Genomic DNA, 14,937 nt, shown 5'->3' with positions numbered 1-14,937 from the left:
ATAGAGGACAAAGAAAGTCTAAAGTCAATATTAGTTTGAGATGATAATTGCAACTTGCAAGCTAGATAAGATGACCCCAATGTATTGAAGTGAATATTTCTATATGTGGGCTTAACATCTTCATAGTTGGGGAGGATTTTAAAAACATGAAACCTAGGCCTAGGTTAATTAACCTTATCATAGTGGTAAAATTATAGTTTACCTATCTTCTCAATATTATAGGATATATCTCAAGTTCGAATTCTCATCCGCCACTCATAAAAATAAAAACTTCATAAGAAATCACCGTATATATACATATATATATATACAGTCCAAGAGATTGTGGTCACCCACCGTTGGATATTAATCCAATGGTTCAAAAAAGTTTTTAAAAAGGAGTGCAAGAGTGAGTGAACCGTTGAATTTACATCCAACGGTGAGTGACCATAAATCTCTTGGACCCCTGTAGTCCAAGAGATCAGGACTGTATATATATATATATATATAAAACTTAAAAGGTGGGTTATTATTATTGGTTAAATTCTAGGCCCAACTGTATAGCCCATTAAATCTTTGGGTTACTGGTTCCTCCGTATTTTTTGAGTTTAGAGGCCCGCGTTTGGGCATGGGCTTCAGCAGCATTGAAATTTTTTTTCTCTATGAAACAGTTGGTTCGAAGAAAAAGAGAAACCGCTGTGAAATTGGAATTTGCTTCCCATTTGGCGCGGTCGTCAATGCTTCTGGTGGCAAAGACCCAAAACCAGACTTTCACTTTTCGCGCCGTTAAAGCAAACAGTGCCTGCCTTTGATATGATATGGAAATTCGGGTTCGCTAGAGGCTGAGAATTAATAATTACTTACTAGAAGAAGCAAAGCACGAGAGCGATTCACAGAAGGCAGAGTGTCGCAACTCGCAATGCCATTGCCAATTTGCCATGGGTGAATCAGAAAGAAAACAGAGGATGGCGGAGAGAGACCCAGCTCGAGGCCATGGATTTATATCAATTTCAGGTACTTAATATATATATATATATATATGTTTTTGTGGACAAGAAACGCATGAAATGCCTCCTGATATGTTTATTTTGAGTTTATTAATTTGTTGTCGGTGTAGAGTTGGCTGTCTAATTTTTATTTTTATTTTTAATAGCTCTGGACATGGATTTTGCTCCTCAGTGGGGCTCAACTGCAGACTGGTTTGAATTTTGTAGTTTTTTAGGTCTCCACCAATTCACCGCTCTGGCACTGAGCAGTTTAGCTGCTCACATTGCTGCATATATTTATAATAAAGTTACAAACTTTGATTTGAAAACAAAACTCCGGCACATGGGATTTGGTTATGTGACTTTTCGCAAACGAAAAGAGAAAGAAACTTGGAGCTTTTTGTTATTTAGTATGATCAGCATGTACAGTAAGTAAGTAGGCTGAGACTTCTATTTAAAGGCTCGTGCTTTAAATTATAATTAAACCTTATATTCTACCTTCCATGCCATGCCATGTGAGCTTTAGATGCTGCTTTACATTATTGGTAATGTATATTTGTTTGTCTCTAAACAATTCCCTGGAGAGTACTTGGACCTGTTTTATGTGGTAGAGTCAGATCTGCACGTCCATTTGCCAGGTACATAATCCTCTTATTGCATAGACAGTTGCTAATTAATGAACCCATTATCAGAAAAACTCAAAGTCAGACTCAGAGTCATTGTAAATTGTTCATCCCATTCTTAGATGGGAGCTGAGTCTTTTTTGTATTTTCCTTTATTATGAATTTTCTGGTAATATTGAGACGTGTGGTGTATTATAACCTTGCATTTCTTTCTTCTCTCCAACTTGTTATTTTTATTTCCTGATAGGAAAAGGAATTGAGCAATAAAACATATGCCATCTCATGTTTCTCAAGCTACCTTGAATTTGAATGCAAATTAGACACCTTGCATTGCACAATGCACATGTTTGAAAAACCTGTCAACTATACGAGAATAACTTTCAAGTTACGGGATAGCACTGTTTTGCTATCGCCAACCAATTACGTTTCACCACGTGTGATAAAGATTCCACATGATGAAACATTATTGAATGAAGATAGCAAAACAATGCTATCCCATTGTCATACAAGGTCTTCTTCCACTATACACTATACAACAGTGAGCTCTAGCTATTCAGTTTCTCATTGATGTGGGTGTGTGTTAGTGGGGCAACCTAATAAATGCCACCTCATGTTGCCACGGCCATACTTCCCAGTGCATCAGAAGATGAAATTTTGCTGATATATATACACATATCTTGTCATATCAGTGGTGCAGTGCTCCATCACTCCATGACCAAAAGTGCACTACAGTTGGTCACCCTACAAAACCAGGCTCTCTGAGTGGTGCTGCTTCCTTTTAGTCATCCTGCATGATAGAACATATCCCTTCTCTTTTGGCTGGTTTATACAAATAATTATTCAGATGAACCCACATGCGACTTGCCACTCAATTTTTATTATTGCATAGCAACAATCATGTGACCCACACGTGCCTAACATGACTTCACTACTAGCTTTTTCAAATTTGGTTCATTCATTGGTCTGTTATAATAAAGAACCATTTCACATGGACCAACCTGTGGAGAATAGAACCATTCATTTTTCATTTTTTTTGAACTTATTCTATCATATAATTATTAAGAAACATTAGTGAGCTCATGGGCTCCAATAATGGGAGGCCGTCTGTCCCATTTCCATTTTCATATTGAAGGCCAAGACAAAACTGTCAACACATTCAAGTCTTGTGGTGTTTTTTGAATTATACTATCCATCATCACAATAAGCACTCTTGGGTTACTTGAGGGGTTCCCTAATCTATGTGGATTAGGTGGCTAATCACACACTACTTTACTCTACGATTCTTCTATCCTCATACAAAAACTATGTTAATGACCAACATGCACTTATCTAGATGCAATAGTCTTACTGCATTAAACTAAACAAACTGCTTTTGAACAAGGTCATGTTGTTAGGTAGATGTAAAATTGTTCAATGGTTTGTTCAGATGCTCACCAAATATTACTGCTTTTTCTTTTTTCAATCTCTTCCACCTAAACGTTTCTCATGTTCATTGATCTTGAATTAAACATAGCGAAGATGCTTATCCACATTGATCCAGCTATATATTAATTTATATATAAGTATATTCTTTGCCTCCAATTTGGACGTTCCTAGTAGTCATCATCACATGTCATAAAAGTGTGATGTTGCTACTTCCTCCATTGGTCACTGTGAGCTTTTCTTTTTCCTCCTTCCTTCCCCCCCTTCTTTAGCAGAATTGTCACATGAGAGAGCTCACTTGCAGTATACTGCTTCATCTCACATGAACTTTCTCATTCAGACTTTTGGAGAATTTATTGTTTAGGAGTTTGTCACATGACAAAATCTAGTTGGGGTTTTGTTTTTGGTCTAGGAAGTGGTTACAGTTAAAAGTAGTGTTTTTCTGGGTTCCTGGATCCCCTTCTAAATTTTTTTGACCAGCTGAGTTATGTAACTATAATTTATTGGGTCTTGTTCCCTTTCCTCCTTCATAGGCTTCATTGGGTTCTGTTTCAACTTTTGCCCTCCCCAATGAAAATTTGACCTTTAGCTCTTCTCTCTCTCTCTCTCTCCTGCTCCCACCCTATTATAATGTTCACACAACACAAGTTTGCTTTGGATTTACAACACTAGGAGGACTGAGGCAGTTGGTTGGTTAAGTGGAAAGGAAAGATCCGGTGTATAGATTTCTTCTGTTGGGAAATTCTGTTTCGCTTTAGATTTGTTTCTTTGGCTAAGAACTTGTTGTGGTTGAAATGGGGAAGCTTAGTTTGGGCAGGGTGCTAGACAGGTTTTGCCTTTCTTCTACTGGCTCAAGTTCTTGTTTCTGCATGAACTCCATGGAAAACGAAGACGAGTTTGAAAGAAGTCCATTGGTAACCGGTGAGAAAGATGAGTTTCTGAGACTGAAGGATGTTGTTGCTGGAAAACAGACATTGGCGTTTCAATTGAAGCCCAAGGTGACCATCTTTTTTCTCTCTATTCTATATCACTCTTTTTTATTTCTCTTTAGGTAAATATATAAATGGTTTGTAACATGAGGGGGCTTTTGGTGAAATATATATCTTATGCAGATGGTGATGTTAAGGGTCTCCATGCACTGCAATGGCTGTGCCAGAAAAGTTGAGAAACATATCTCAAAGATTGAAGGTACCCTGTTTTTAAACACAAATATACTCTGAAATATCTGATCCTATACATTATCTGCCACCAATATGCGTAGCGTAGCTATAGATTATTTTCTAACTTGAATATCTGACCGGTCTGCGAATTTCTGTGTTTTCTTTGTATGTTATTTTGTTAATCCTTTTTGAAAAAAGAAGAGTGATCATTCTTGTTAAAATGAAACAGGAGTGACATCGTACAAAGTAGACTTGGAAAGCAAGATGGTGGTTGTGATTGGAGATGTTCTTCCTCGCGAAGTGCTCGAGAGTGTCTCGAAGGTTAAAAATACAGAGATTTGGAACTCCCCATGCTGATGGCCATGAACAATATACACATATATAAATATATATATATATATGTGTGTGTCCATTGTCATAATGTACACTATATAATATACCGCCCGCATTTTTCAGGCTCAGGCCTCTCTCTATTCTATATCATATATGCAAGTTCTTGTCAATGGCTTGTCATCTTTGATTGTACGCTCACATTGTATATTATCAGTTTCAGAAGGGCTGAAGCCCCCACTTTGCCGTTCTACTACTTTGAAGCTTCAAGTCGAAAACAGGGTCCATTTTATTTTAGAAAAACAATAATTCTAATTTTTGCTACAACAAAATTAAACAACCTTGTGATTTTCTTGGGCCCCTGGACATCTAGTGCAGCCCAAAAGAAACGTTTCTCTTTTAAGCCTCAACGCAAAAGCCACTCTAGCCCATTCGAATGGATAACAAAACTATTTTGGTTTTCCTCCGAGTCCTGGTTACTAGATAATGACGAGCTATCTTTGCATTCGAGGTCTTGTGTTCGAATTCTTATCGACACTAAATAGTTTAGTATCGTGAACATGACTCATTTTTATTAATTTTTAATGAAATCTTAGTTGGAACCATTAAGAATCAAGATGTCATATGATATACCCACCTCAATTCCATCGGATGCTATTTTTAAGCTTTTAAATTGTAAATAAGCAGACAAAGTTCTTTTTTCTAAAGAAAGAAAAAGAATAATTATTGTGGCTTAAGAAAAGTCGTTTGGCATAAAACACTCCGCAGAAAGTCACATAACTGTAGTCAAATACAAATTAGTATAGTAATATTGAGAACAACACTTCTTATCAAGTCTCCACGAACTTACCAACTGATTAAGAATTTTGATCGCCAGCGCAACGCCGCGCGCGCGGCTTATCAGAGCGCCAACAAATTAAACCACGCTAAAAGCCCAAAACAGATAATGAGAGCCAACCTTCTCAGTTCTTCTCACATTCTCAAATATCTTCAGAATATTCGCCCTCAAAACAGGAAAAAAAACACGAAAAAAAGAAAAAACCGCCATGGCCAATTCTCTCTTCTTCTGCTTCTCTCTCCTCCTCCTCCTACCTTTCTCTACCCAGAACGCCTACCCTAAAACCCCGGACCCGAACCCAATTCCGAGCCCGTCTCCGGCCCACACCGAGCTCACCAACTACGGCTTCCCAATCGGGCTTCTACCCTCCGCGGTCAAAAACTACACCCTGGACCGGACCTCCGGTGACTTTATCGTCGACCTCGGCGGCGCGTGCAAGGTGACGCTCCCTCCCGATAACTACTTGGCCACGTACTCGAAGAAGATCACGGGCAAGATCGTGCAGGGCAAAATCGCCGAGATCAATGGGATTAGCGTCCGAGCCTTCTTCCAGTGGTGGTCTATTACTGGAATTAGGTCGAGCGGCGACAACTTGGTGTTCGAGGTCGGCGTGGTCACCGCCAAGTACCCCTCTAAGAACTTCGACGAGAGCCCTGCTTGCGAGGGCCGCCACTCCTCTTCTTAGCAGGTTTGCTTTTGTTTAATTTTGTTTTTTCAAAGTTTTAATCGGATGGTTGTGGCGTTGGAGTGGTAGTTAGGGTTTTCAGTTTGTGCTTCTGTGATTTGTATATGCATGGATTGTGATTGAGGTATTTTTCAGCTGGAATGCTTTTGTTTTGTGGTTGTTAGCTTGAAAGCTATGTTTCAGATTGATGAATTGTTCATGAATTTGAGTTCTTCTTACTTTACTTCCTTTAGACTAAAGGAATCGAATTTATGCTTTTTATTTATTTATGGACCGACTGTGAATATTCTTTTTAGCTTGCATAGTTGCCGAATCAAATCTGAAATTGGATTATTCTAGAAATGTTAGCTTGTTAGTATGCATCTCTTTTGTAACAACTTGTTGGTAATGTTAACCAGTTGAATCTTTTAAAAGTGTCCAGCATCTTGCGTAGAAATGACTCAAATTCCCAAATTCAAATAGTCTAACTTGAATCATTGCTCAAGGGTTACACTTGTTAATAGTTTTTGCTATGAGCCTGAAACCAATTAAATTGTTTGGTCTTAGGAGAGAGTGGAGATGCTTGCTAGGTTTTGCAATTAGTGGGGTTTTAGGATTGAGCACTATATTATATAGTGGTTATTTCTTACTCTCTGAAGCTTTCCGTTGGAATAATTGGGTATTAACTCATTAACTCATTTGGTGATTTTGGAAACTACTGCTGTCATGGGATACCAAATGGTTAATATAAATACCTTGGTCTAAGCTTTATGGACCTTATGAACAAGGATGGTTGTTAATTTCATGACCAATTATTTGTGGCTCCTTACTAGGGAAGCAAATTATTTTTAAATGCAAAGACAGTAGCAACAACATAACATACAAGATATATCATGTTCTTGGTGAAAAGTGAACGTCAAGGTCGTTGGTGAGGGCGGTTTATTTTCTTTTCTCTGGTTGGTTCACTTTTGGTCAGGACTTATAGAAATGATTTGAAGGGTTGGTTACAAATTGTCATAGCTGTGGGCCTAAGATTCTGGTCTGTTGGAGCTGAATGCATCCTGCGAATGTGCATGATGCACTACTTGTTATAGGCTGGGCAACCTTTATTGTGATAGTAGTAGATCTGGAAGTCAGATTTATATGAATGGTGGACATTGGTCTTTGGAATCTTGGTTTGGTCACGTGAAGGTAAATCATTGTTCCTGGTAAAATGCTAATTGCTGGAGATCTTTTGATTGGGATGTATATGAAATATATGCATCAGATTTGTTTGGTTTGCTTTGGCTTAAAGCCATCTTCTTTGTACTGATTTGAGATCGAGGAATCCTTTTGATTCTTGTTTTCTAATGATAGAGCAGTTCATCGCCATATATTGGATTAAATCTTTAAAGTAGATTCCCAACTTTGTGAAATGAACTTGTTGACTTCAGAAATGGTGAACCATTGCAATATATATATATATATACCCACTTTAAAATGTTTCATGGTTGTTAATAAATTGATGTCAAACTTTCTTTTGGTCATTATTCCCACTTTGCAGGGTCTCTCTAGTTGTGGTGCCCATCAATTAAATATGTGATCATGTCCAGTTGTCGACTCCAAGACTGATAGGTAAGCAAATCAAATTAGGTATAAGATATTTGTATGATCCGAACTATGAGGGCAATAAATCGTGATCCATCTATCTTGTATATATATGCCACGGCCTGCATTGTTGTTACTCTCCGATGATTAAGATTTGTAAGATGGTTTATAGGTACTTCTTATGTTGACTCCATTTGAAATATTAATTTATTAATATTGACATTCGTATGACTGTCTAATTATTTGTTTCTTGCCACATGGGAAGAGGCATGGTTAGCATTTTAATAAGATTCTTTACCATGTTCAACTATTCAAAACCTGGTTTATACATGTCTTTTTCTTACCTTGAAAATGATTAACCAGCGCAAATAACTGCTGTGATTGGACTTGCAGTAGGGGAAAGATTAGAGGTCATCACTTTTCGAAGTTTGGTGGGTGATATCCATAAATAGCTTCTCCTCCTTTAGGGTTTGTGTGGTTTAACATGCGTAATGCATTCATAGTCTTTTACTAAAGGCAATTGTCCTTGTCTCCGACACACCATAAGTTGCTACTCTGATTGCTTGCAGCAGCAGAAGCACATAATTGTTTTTGTTTTTGGAATTTATAACGTGGTTGGAAAATGAGTGTACTGGGCATTTGCAACCTACAAGGACGTATTGTTAACATTTTCTTTCTGAGACGTGGTCAGTGTGACCGTTTGGGGTTTTCTAAAGGCCACCAGAGAACAATAGAGATGGTTTCTGGGCCATTCTGAAAGGCCATTCAATTGTGGTCCTAGTGCAAATTATGTCTCTTGGTCATGGTAGTTGGCTACCTGGTGTTATTGGTGTTAGATGCATGCGTGCATGAGACACAAGCGGAGTAAATGTGCAATTGTGCCACGAATGGTTGCTAGGTTAACAATGGGTTGTATTTCAAGCCACATTGCTCATTGCTTTTGTTAGGCATGACATCAGGGTCATATCATGTCCGCATGTCATGTCCACTGTACGGGCATGACACACTTGCTTTTCATAATTGATCATTGATCAACGATCAGAAATTGCCCACGCACACATGCGCACACATAGGTGGACTGAGCCAACCCTAGCAAGATTCATCCCCTTAGTTTAATGTCATCATGCATGCATGTCAAATTGGTCTTGCACACCTTGACCTAAATGAGACTGGCTTGAAATTCATGTAAAATGGTTTTTGTCTTGGCTACCTTTCTTTGACATTTCAATTGCTCCCCTTTTCTTTTGCCGCATTTTTCTTAGAATCTAAATAATGGGTCAAGGTTGGTACGTGGTATGAAAAGTCCACATTTTGTTGGTCTATTTCTCGCAAACTCCATAACTTGTAAAGATGGTTGCAAGCCATGAGAGAGAGAGAGAGAGAGAGAGAAAGAGAGACCAGTATCTTGGCCATTTTTGTACCAAAAACCAGCTCGGCCCATGACCCGACATCAAAATAAAGACTTGTCATCTCAAATCACGCACCAATGAAGCCACAAGGACGGTTGGGGGGAAATGCGCAAAGTGCACTTTGCACTCTGTACACTCTACTCTACAACACAAAAAAGCACAAAGTTTATAAACTATAAAGCCTCTCTCTCTGTTGAACCAGTCATTTAAAAAAAAGAAGAAAAGTACCAAAACCATGCTTGACGTGTATCTTTGGCTGACCATTTCTTTCCATAACTTTCAAGATTCTTTCGACACGTGTTAATCCCTGTGATTTTAGTATGAAACCATGACTCTTGACTTAATTAATGTTCATTAATCCCATATGATTTGATTCTGTGTAAAGTCATAGGTCTATTTTCGGATATGATCCCCCCAGTCAACGGCCTCAATCAAATTTGAACTTTTGATCCAACGGTTCACATTTTATCACCGCTCATCAAATAAAAACATCGTCTAAAATGCTGAATGACGTGGACTTAAATTACAAACTTTTTTCCAGCAAGCTCTGATGACCAAAATAATACAAAATTTTTTTGGGGAAAATTAAAAAATTGTGGATAATTCATTCTCACGCGCCTTAAAAGCGCATAAAAACACACCGACCAATCACATCGGCGGGCAGTGCTCCTTGTACTTTTTCTGCGCGGCACAACCAACCCCGCCTTCCTACTGAACCCGCGTCCCCCACGCGAGTCGTTCGCGCGTGATTTTCCCCTCCAGCGCTCTTCTCCCAAAACGTGAACAACTCGTACAAACTTCTCTCACAAAACCAACTAACAAAAACGAAGTCTCTCTCGCTTTCTCTCTCTGTCTGATTCTTTGCTCTCTGCGGAAGAAAATTCTTCGGCCTAGGAGCGCCAAAACCCTAGGGTTCGTCTCCATTCTTCGCAGGTCCGTCTCTCAATTCGTCGTCGTTTTACTTTTCGTATCTTTCGTTTAAATTTTCTGACTTTTAGCCTCTTTCTCAGCGCAGATCCGTTTTTGCTTTCGTTTTCTGCGTTTTCCTCTTACCTGCTTTTCGTATTCTCAAACTCCATTTTCGTTTACCTTAGAATTTCTAATATTTATTTGCTTTTGTCCATTTGAATCCCCTCGTACTCGAATTATTCCGGTTTTTTTTTATTATTATGTAAAACGCGTTTGCTTTATTTGCGGTAAATTCACACAATGTGCATGTCAAAGATTGTCAAGGAACGCTATATGCTCCTATAAATGTGGTTAACTTGTTACATTAATTTTATATATTTAATCTTTTATATTTTGTATAAAAATTTCAGTTTTTATGAATGAGCCGTATTTTCTAGTTGCATGGGTAATAACTAGCTTGTTTGGAAAGCACATTTAGTTCTGAATTTTTTTACTTTTGTTGCTTCTACTTTTAGCTACACGGTGTTATTTGGTGTGATTCTGGGTCCATTTCGCTTAATCTATGAACTACATTATGCCAGCTGAAGAACTAGTATGCCCCCTTCAATTACTTTGTCTATGCTCTCTCTAACGCACAGGTTTTTCTACCAATTAATTGTTGCAGGGAGGTCTGCTTCAACTTTTGCATAATATGGATTTCGAAGATAAATTTCTTGCTAAAGGTATGATCTTTGTCTTTCGTATGCATATCATCTCAAGTTTGTACGCTCCCATGATGGTTTCTCAATGGATGTTTGGTACAATTGATGGCATAGCATCAATAGAAAATAGAAAAGGAGAACTTTCTCACTAGGACGCTGTCCAAGGTAGCCTAATGATATGTTGGATTCTTCTCAATGTTCATAAATAAGAAACGGTGGTATCAAACACGCTCTCACTACTTGAAGTTTGACTTTTTATTGCCCGACACTTGGATTGTTTTCGAGTTCTTTTTGTTTCCTCTTTCTTTTCATATGCAAAATCTTATGGTTGTTTAAATGGATGTTGGATTTCATCTTTAAATATTGAACCTTTTCTATCTAAAATTAATTTTTTTTTGCTGATGTACACCCTATAAAACCTACCTTCTAGTCTATGTTTACTTGGTTAAGAGTCCCTCAGGAAGGGGAAATTCAGGTCAGAATTGTTGGACAGATGCTTAGAGCTACTGTTGTGAAGTGGGACTAGATGTTCATTTCTTTCAAGATGCGAGATGATTTTTAGCTTAAATTGTTGTAGATGGAGGATTGTGATGTAGTGTTCTAGATATTGTTGGAGATATAAACAGAAATAAGCATGAACCAACTTAGATAGTTGGAAAGTAGAGAATCTTGTTACCAAAAAAAGGATTTAGTTTATTCGTAAATCAAATGTTTTATGCGTTGAAGAGTAGAGAAGGATAAAATGGAATTTGATTGGGTTTTGCATACCTTGTTAACAGATACCTTATCACTGCAGATTATTTTCTATCACTTGTTTTAAATGCTATGTTTCTGACAACAAATTATATTTTTTCCTATCCCTTTCTTATTATTGTGTTGTAGATGCGGTACAATGTTGCTTTGACAATTGCTCCTACCCTTAATTTTTGTTGTCATTTTCTTTTCTTTTTCCAGTTTCTGGTATACAAAGCCTCTCTTCCAGTGTGCAAAGCACTCCCGAGAAGAATGGGCATTCAGATGATGCTTCAAGAAGTCCAGAACTCCTTCAAGAGTTTCTGAAATCAGGTCCCAAGAAGGAACTTCTTCGAACATGCTTTGACAAGGACAAGAAAAACTTGAATTCATCAAAACATAAAATGTCCGAACTTTTGAAGACTTCTAACAAGACTAATAAGAAGCAGGAATCAAAGAAAGCTTCGTCTAGTCCGAATAATCATCTTCCCAAAAAGCAAGCCAGAAAGGGGGAAAATCCCATGCGACTCTCACCAGCTTCTGAGCAGTCTCCAGACTTTGGATCTTCAAACTCATGGATCTGTAAAAACTCTGCTTGTAGAGCTGTTTTACCCATAGACAACACATTTTGCAAGAGGTGCTCATGCTGTATCTGTCATTTGTTTGATGACAACAAGGACCCTAGTCTTTGGTTAGTGTGCACATCTGAATCTGGTGAGGGAGATTCCTGTGGGTTATCTTGTCACATTGAGTGTGCCCTTCAACGTGAAAAGGTGGGAGTTGTTGATCTTGGGCAGTTGATGCAGCTAGATGGTAGTTATTGTTGCGCTTCTTGTGGTAAAGTCTCTGGGATACTTGGGTAAGTAATTCTCTTGCATATTGTGAGTTTAGGTTGAAATGGTAGTACTCAATATGACTGGCTATCCTTTGTCCTCTCTCCCCAGCCCTACAAATTGGTTTCTGCAACTATGGAAGTAGGTTTGAAGCATTGAATTGTGCTTTTTTTTCAGGCACATGAGTCACTTAAATGTTTTGAGTTTGGGAGCTCTAAAAAATAAACCTTTTTTTCCCCCCATTTAGTAATCTTTTTTCAGGTTATGTTCTTTATATTTGCTATTCTTTATGTGTGCTTTTCTTTATGTTTGCTATTCACTATAAATTCTTTTTGTCGAGAACTTTGGGCTATAGTCCTTTTGAAATAAAATAAAATAAAATTTATTCGCCTCTGCAAAGAGATGCCTTTGCATAAACATTGATTTTGTTATACATGTCCAACTACTTAAATGTTGTATTGCCTGGGAAATGATTTTACTGAGATAATACGGGCTCTTTTCTTTTTTAGGAAAAAAAGATAAATTGGGTTTTGTGAGTGTACCATTCGAATTTGAAAAGTTCTTTGACCTTCCACCCGAATATAGTGAGCAATTATGGCATATACACCTTTGTATTTTGTTAATAGGTTTCTAGCCTTTGACTAATGTTACTGGTGTGATTTGATTAATTCTGGCAGAAGTTGGAAGAAGCAGCTAATTGTAGCAAAGGATGCCCGTCGTGTTGATGTACTTTGTTATAGGATATACTTGAGTTACAGGCTCCTGGATGGGACTTCAAGATTTAAAGAACTGTATGAGATTGTGAAGGAAGCAAAGTCTAAACTAGAGACAGAAGTGGGCCCGGTGAATGGCGTTTCTGCAAAGATGGCACGAGGGATAGTCAGCAGACTTTCTATTGCAAGTGATGTGCAGAAACTCTGCTCTCTTGCAATTGAGAAAGCAGATGAATGGCTGGCCAATATTTCAAATGTGGATCCAAATTGCAGAGGTAGGAAACTGTACTACTTCGTCTCTTTTCTCCTTTTACTGGCTCTTGATCATGCATAGAACATTTGAATGTTTACTTCTGTTTCTGTCCCTCTGCAGAGGGTTCACTTCCTGCAGCTTGCAAGTTTCTTTTTGAAGAAGTAGCATCTTCCTCTGTTGTGATTATATTGATTGAATTGTCTAATGCGTCGTCTGATAATATTAAGGGCTACAAGCTCTGGTATTACAAGAGTAGAGAAGAATCACACACAAAAGAGCCTAGTTGTATCTTTCCAAGATCTCAGAGAAGGATTTTGATATCCAATCTGCAGCCTTGCACAGAGTATACATTTAGGATAATATCTTATAAGGAGTCTGGTGACTTGGGTCACTCTGAGGCAAAGTGTTTCACCAAGAGTGTTGAGATAATTCGCAAAAACCCCATTTCACCGGTCTCCAGGAATCATAAGAAAGAGAATCCGACCATCGAAGAAAATTCTAGTGCCAAGAGAGAGTCTAAAACTACAACAGCAGTTGGTCCTTCTTCCGAATTTAAAGTTCGTGATCTTGGAAAGGTACTTCGTCTGGCTTGGGCTCAAGAGCAAGGCTCCTCTGAGGGGTTCTGTAGTGCCAATGTAGAAAAATGTTGTGGAGTAAGCAGCACGATAAAAATTGAAACTCCACAAGAACAGTTGCCATCTGTTTCACGTGGGCTTGACTTAAATGTTGTTTCAGTGCCTGATCTGAATGAAGAACTAACCCCCCCATTTGAATCCTCCAGAGATGAAGATAATGGATGCACTCTGCAGCGGGCTGTTGAAGCAGATGACGATGCTGCTTCTCATGACCTAGTGAAGAATGGTTTGGCAAGATCACATGGTAGTGGTGATTCGCAGACCTGGACTCATGGGCTTAATGGAGATGTCCCAGCTGTTGATTCCCGGGCGGAATTCTGCAGGAAGAGGGCAGCAAACACAAATGAAGAGATTCATGATTGTGACAGCACACTGATAAATGGGCCACCATTGCATATGTCTAACAGTTCTTATTGCTTGGACGAGAACTTCGAGTACTGTGTGAAAATAATCCGGTGGCTGGAATGTGAGGGTCACATTACACAGGAATTCAGGTTGAAATTGCTAACATGGTTTAGTTTGAGATCAACTGAGCAGGAGCGTAGGGTGGTTAATACCTTTATTCAAACTATGATTGATGATCCAAGTAGCTTGGCAGGACAGTTAGTTGACTCCTTTTCAGACATTGTATCCAACAAGAGGCCTCGGAATGGATTCTGCAGTAAGCTGTGGCATTAAATAAGGCCGGGGCATTCTGATAAGAATAACTATATGCTTCATCTTTAATTTCTACTTCTGCTCAGATAAATAGCCTTTGATTAATTTTGCCAGTCTTTGTACAGGCATTTTTTCTTAGTCATTGTCACAAGTGATTTAATTCGTATTGCGGACAAGATTCGTCCGGCTAAAAGATTTCGGTCACTGATTGGGAAGACACTGATTTTTCTTGGGAAGGAGGGAGGCCTTTGTATGCAAGGTTTCTGCTGTAGGACACATTTGTCGCCCCTGAAGTTATCCTAGTTACATTTGAAGCTGTAGAATTTAATCATTGAAGAAGATATAGTTAGTTACAATCATTGCTGTCATTGCCTTCTTAAATTCAAAGAAGGGTACATGAGTTTAGCATGGACTAAACATCCCTACATTTCCTTCTGAGTCATCATTTCTTACATTTTATTCTTTTGTTCCGTCTTCGCCTTGTGATTCCATGTTGAGGAATTTGG

At 38.4% G+C, this 14,937-nt stretch overlaps 3 protein-coding genes across 4 annotated transcripts; all 3 read left to right on the top strand.

The window, feature by feature from the left end:
* Positions 2,637–4,756, top strand: LOC18769741 (protein SODIUM POTASSIUM ROOT DEFECTIVE 2). Of its 2 annotated transcripts, XM_020567739.1 has the most exons (4): positions 2,637–4,008; positions 4,123–4,198; positions 4,400–4,547; positions 4,599–4,756. In XM_020567739.1, the coding sequence occupies exons 1-3, from the start codon at positions 3,805–3,807 to the stop codon at positions 4,525–4,527; spliced, it is 408 nt and encodes a 135-aa protein (XP_020423328.1). In that variant the 5' UTR covers positions 2,637–3,804; the 3' UTR covers positions 4,528–4,547; positions 4,599–4,756. The 2 variants fall into 2 exon arrangements, with proteins under 2 accessions (XP_020423328.1, XP_007202743.1); XM_007202681.2 differs by having other exon boundaries at positions 2,639–4,008; positions 4,400–4,756.
* LOC18771271 lies at positions 5,258–7,828 on the top strand. Its single transcript, XM_007202637.2, has 2 exons — positions 5,258–6,026; positions 7,546–7,828. The coding sequence occupies exon 1, from the start codon at positions 5,547–5,549 to the stop codon at positions 6,021–6,023; it is 477 nt and encodes a 158-aa protein (XP_007202699.1). The 5' UTR covers positions 5,258–5,546; the 3' UTR covers positions 6,024–6,026; positions 7,546–7,828.
* On the top strand, positions 9,775–14,896 carry LOC18771407 (VIN3-like protein 1). The gene is made up of 5 exons (XM_020568069.1): positions 9,775–9,931; positions 10,572–10,629; positions 11,563–12,199; positions 12,851–13,161; positions 13,260–14,896. Exons 2-5 carry the CDS (start codon positions 10,599–10,601, stop codon positions 14,450–14,452), a joined length of 2,172 nt encoding a protein of 723 aa, XP_020423658.1. The 5' UTR covers positions 9,775–9,931; positions 10,572–10,598; the 3' UTR covers positions 14,453–14,896.

Source organism: Prunus persica, chromosome G7 (assembly GCF_000346465.2).
Source record: "Prunus persica cultivar Lovell chromosome G7, Prunus_persica_NCBIv2, whole genome shotgun sequence".
In the NCBI taxonomy this organism is placed as follows: domain Eukaryota; kingdom Viridiplantae; phylum Streptophyta; class Magnoliopsida; order Rosales; family Rosaceae; genus Prunus; species Prunus persica.
The sequence above is the reverse complement of the archived record's forward strand: the minus strand, read 5'-3'. Positions and strand labels throughout refer to the sequence as shown.

Coding starts and splice junctions, on each gene's coding strand:
- LOC18771271 (XM_007202637.2), top strand. CDS start 5,547: ATGGCCAATTCTCTCTTCTTCTGCTTCTCTCTCCTCCTCCTCCTACCT.
- LOC18771407 (XM_020568069.1), top strand. CDS start 10,599: ATGGATTTCGAAGATAAATTTCTTGCTAAAG. Junction 10,630..11,562: donor AGATAAATTTCTTGCTAAAG/GTATGATCTTTG, acceptor TTCTTTTTCCAG/TTTCTGGTATACAAAGCCTC. Junction 13,162..13,259: donor TGTGGATCCAAATTGCAGAG/GTAGGAAACTGT, acceptor GTCCCTCTGCAG/AGGGTTCACTTCCTGCAGCT.
- LOC18769741 (XM_020567739.1), top strand. CDS start 3,805: ATGGGGAAGCTTAGTTTGGGCAGGGTGCTAGACAGGTTTTGCCTTTCT. Junction 4,009..4,122: donor CGTTTCAATTGAAGCCCAAG/GTGACCATCTTT, acceptor TATCTTATGCAG/ATGGTGATGTTAAGGGTCTC. Junction 4,199..4,399: donor ACATATCTCAAAGATTGAAG/GTACCCTGTTTT, acceptor AAAATGAAACAG/GAGTGACATCGTACAAAGTA.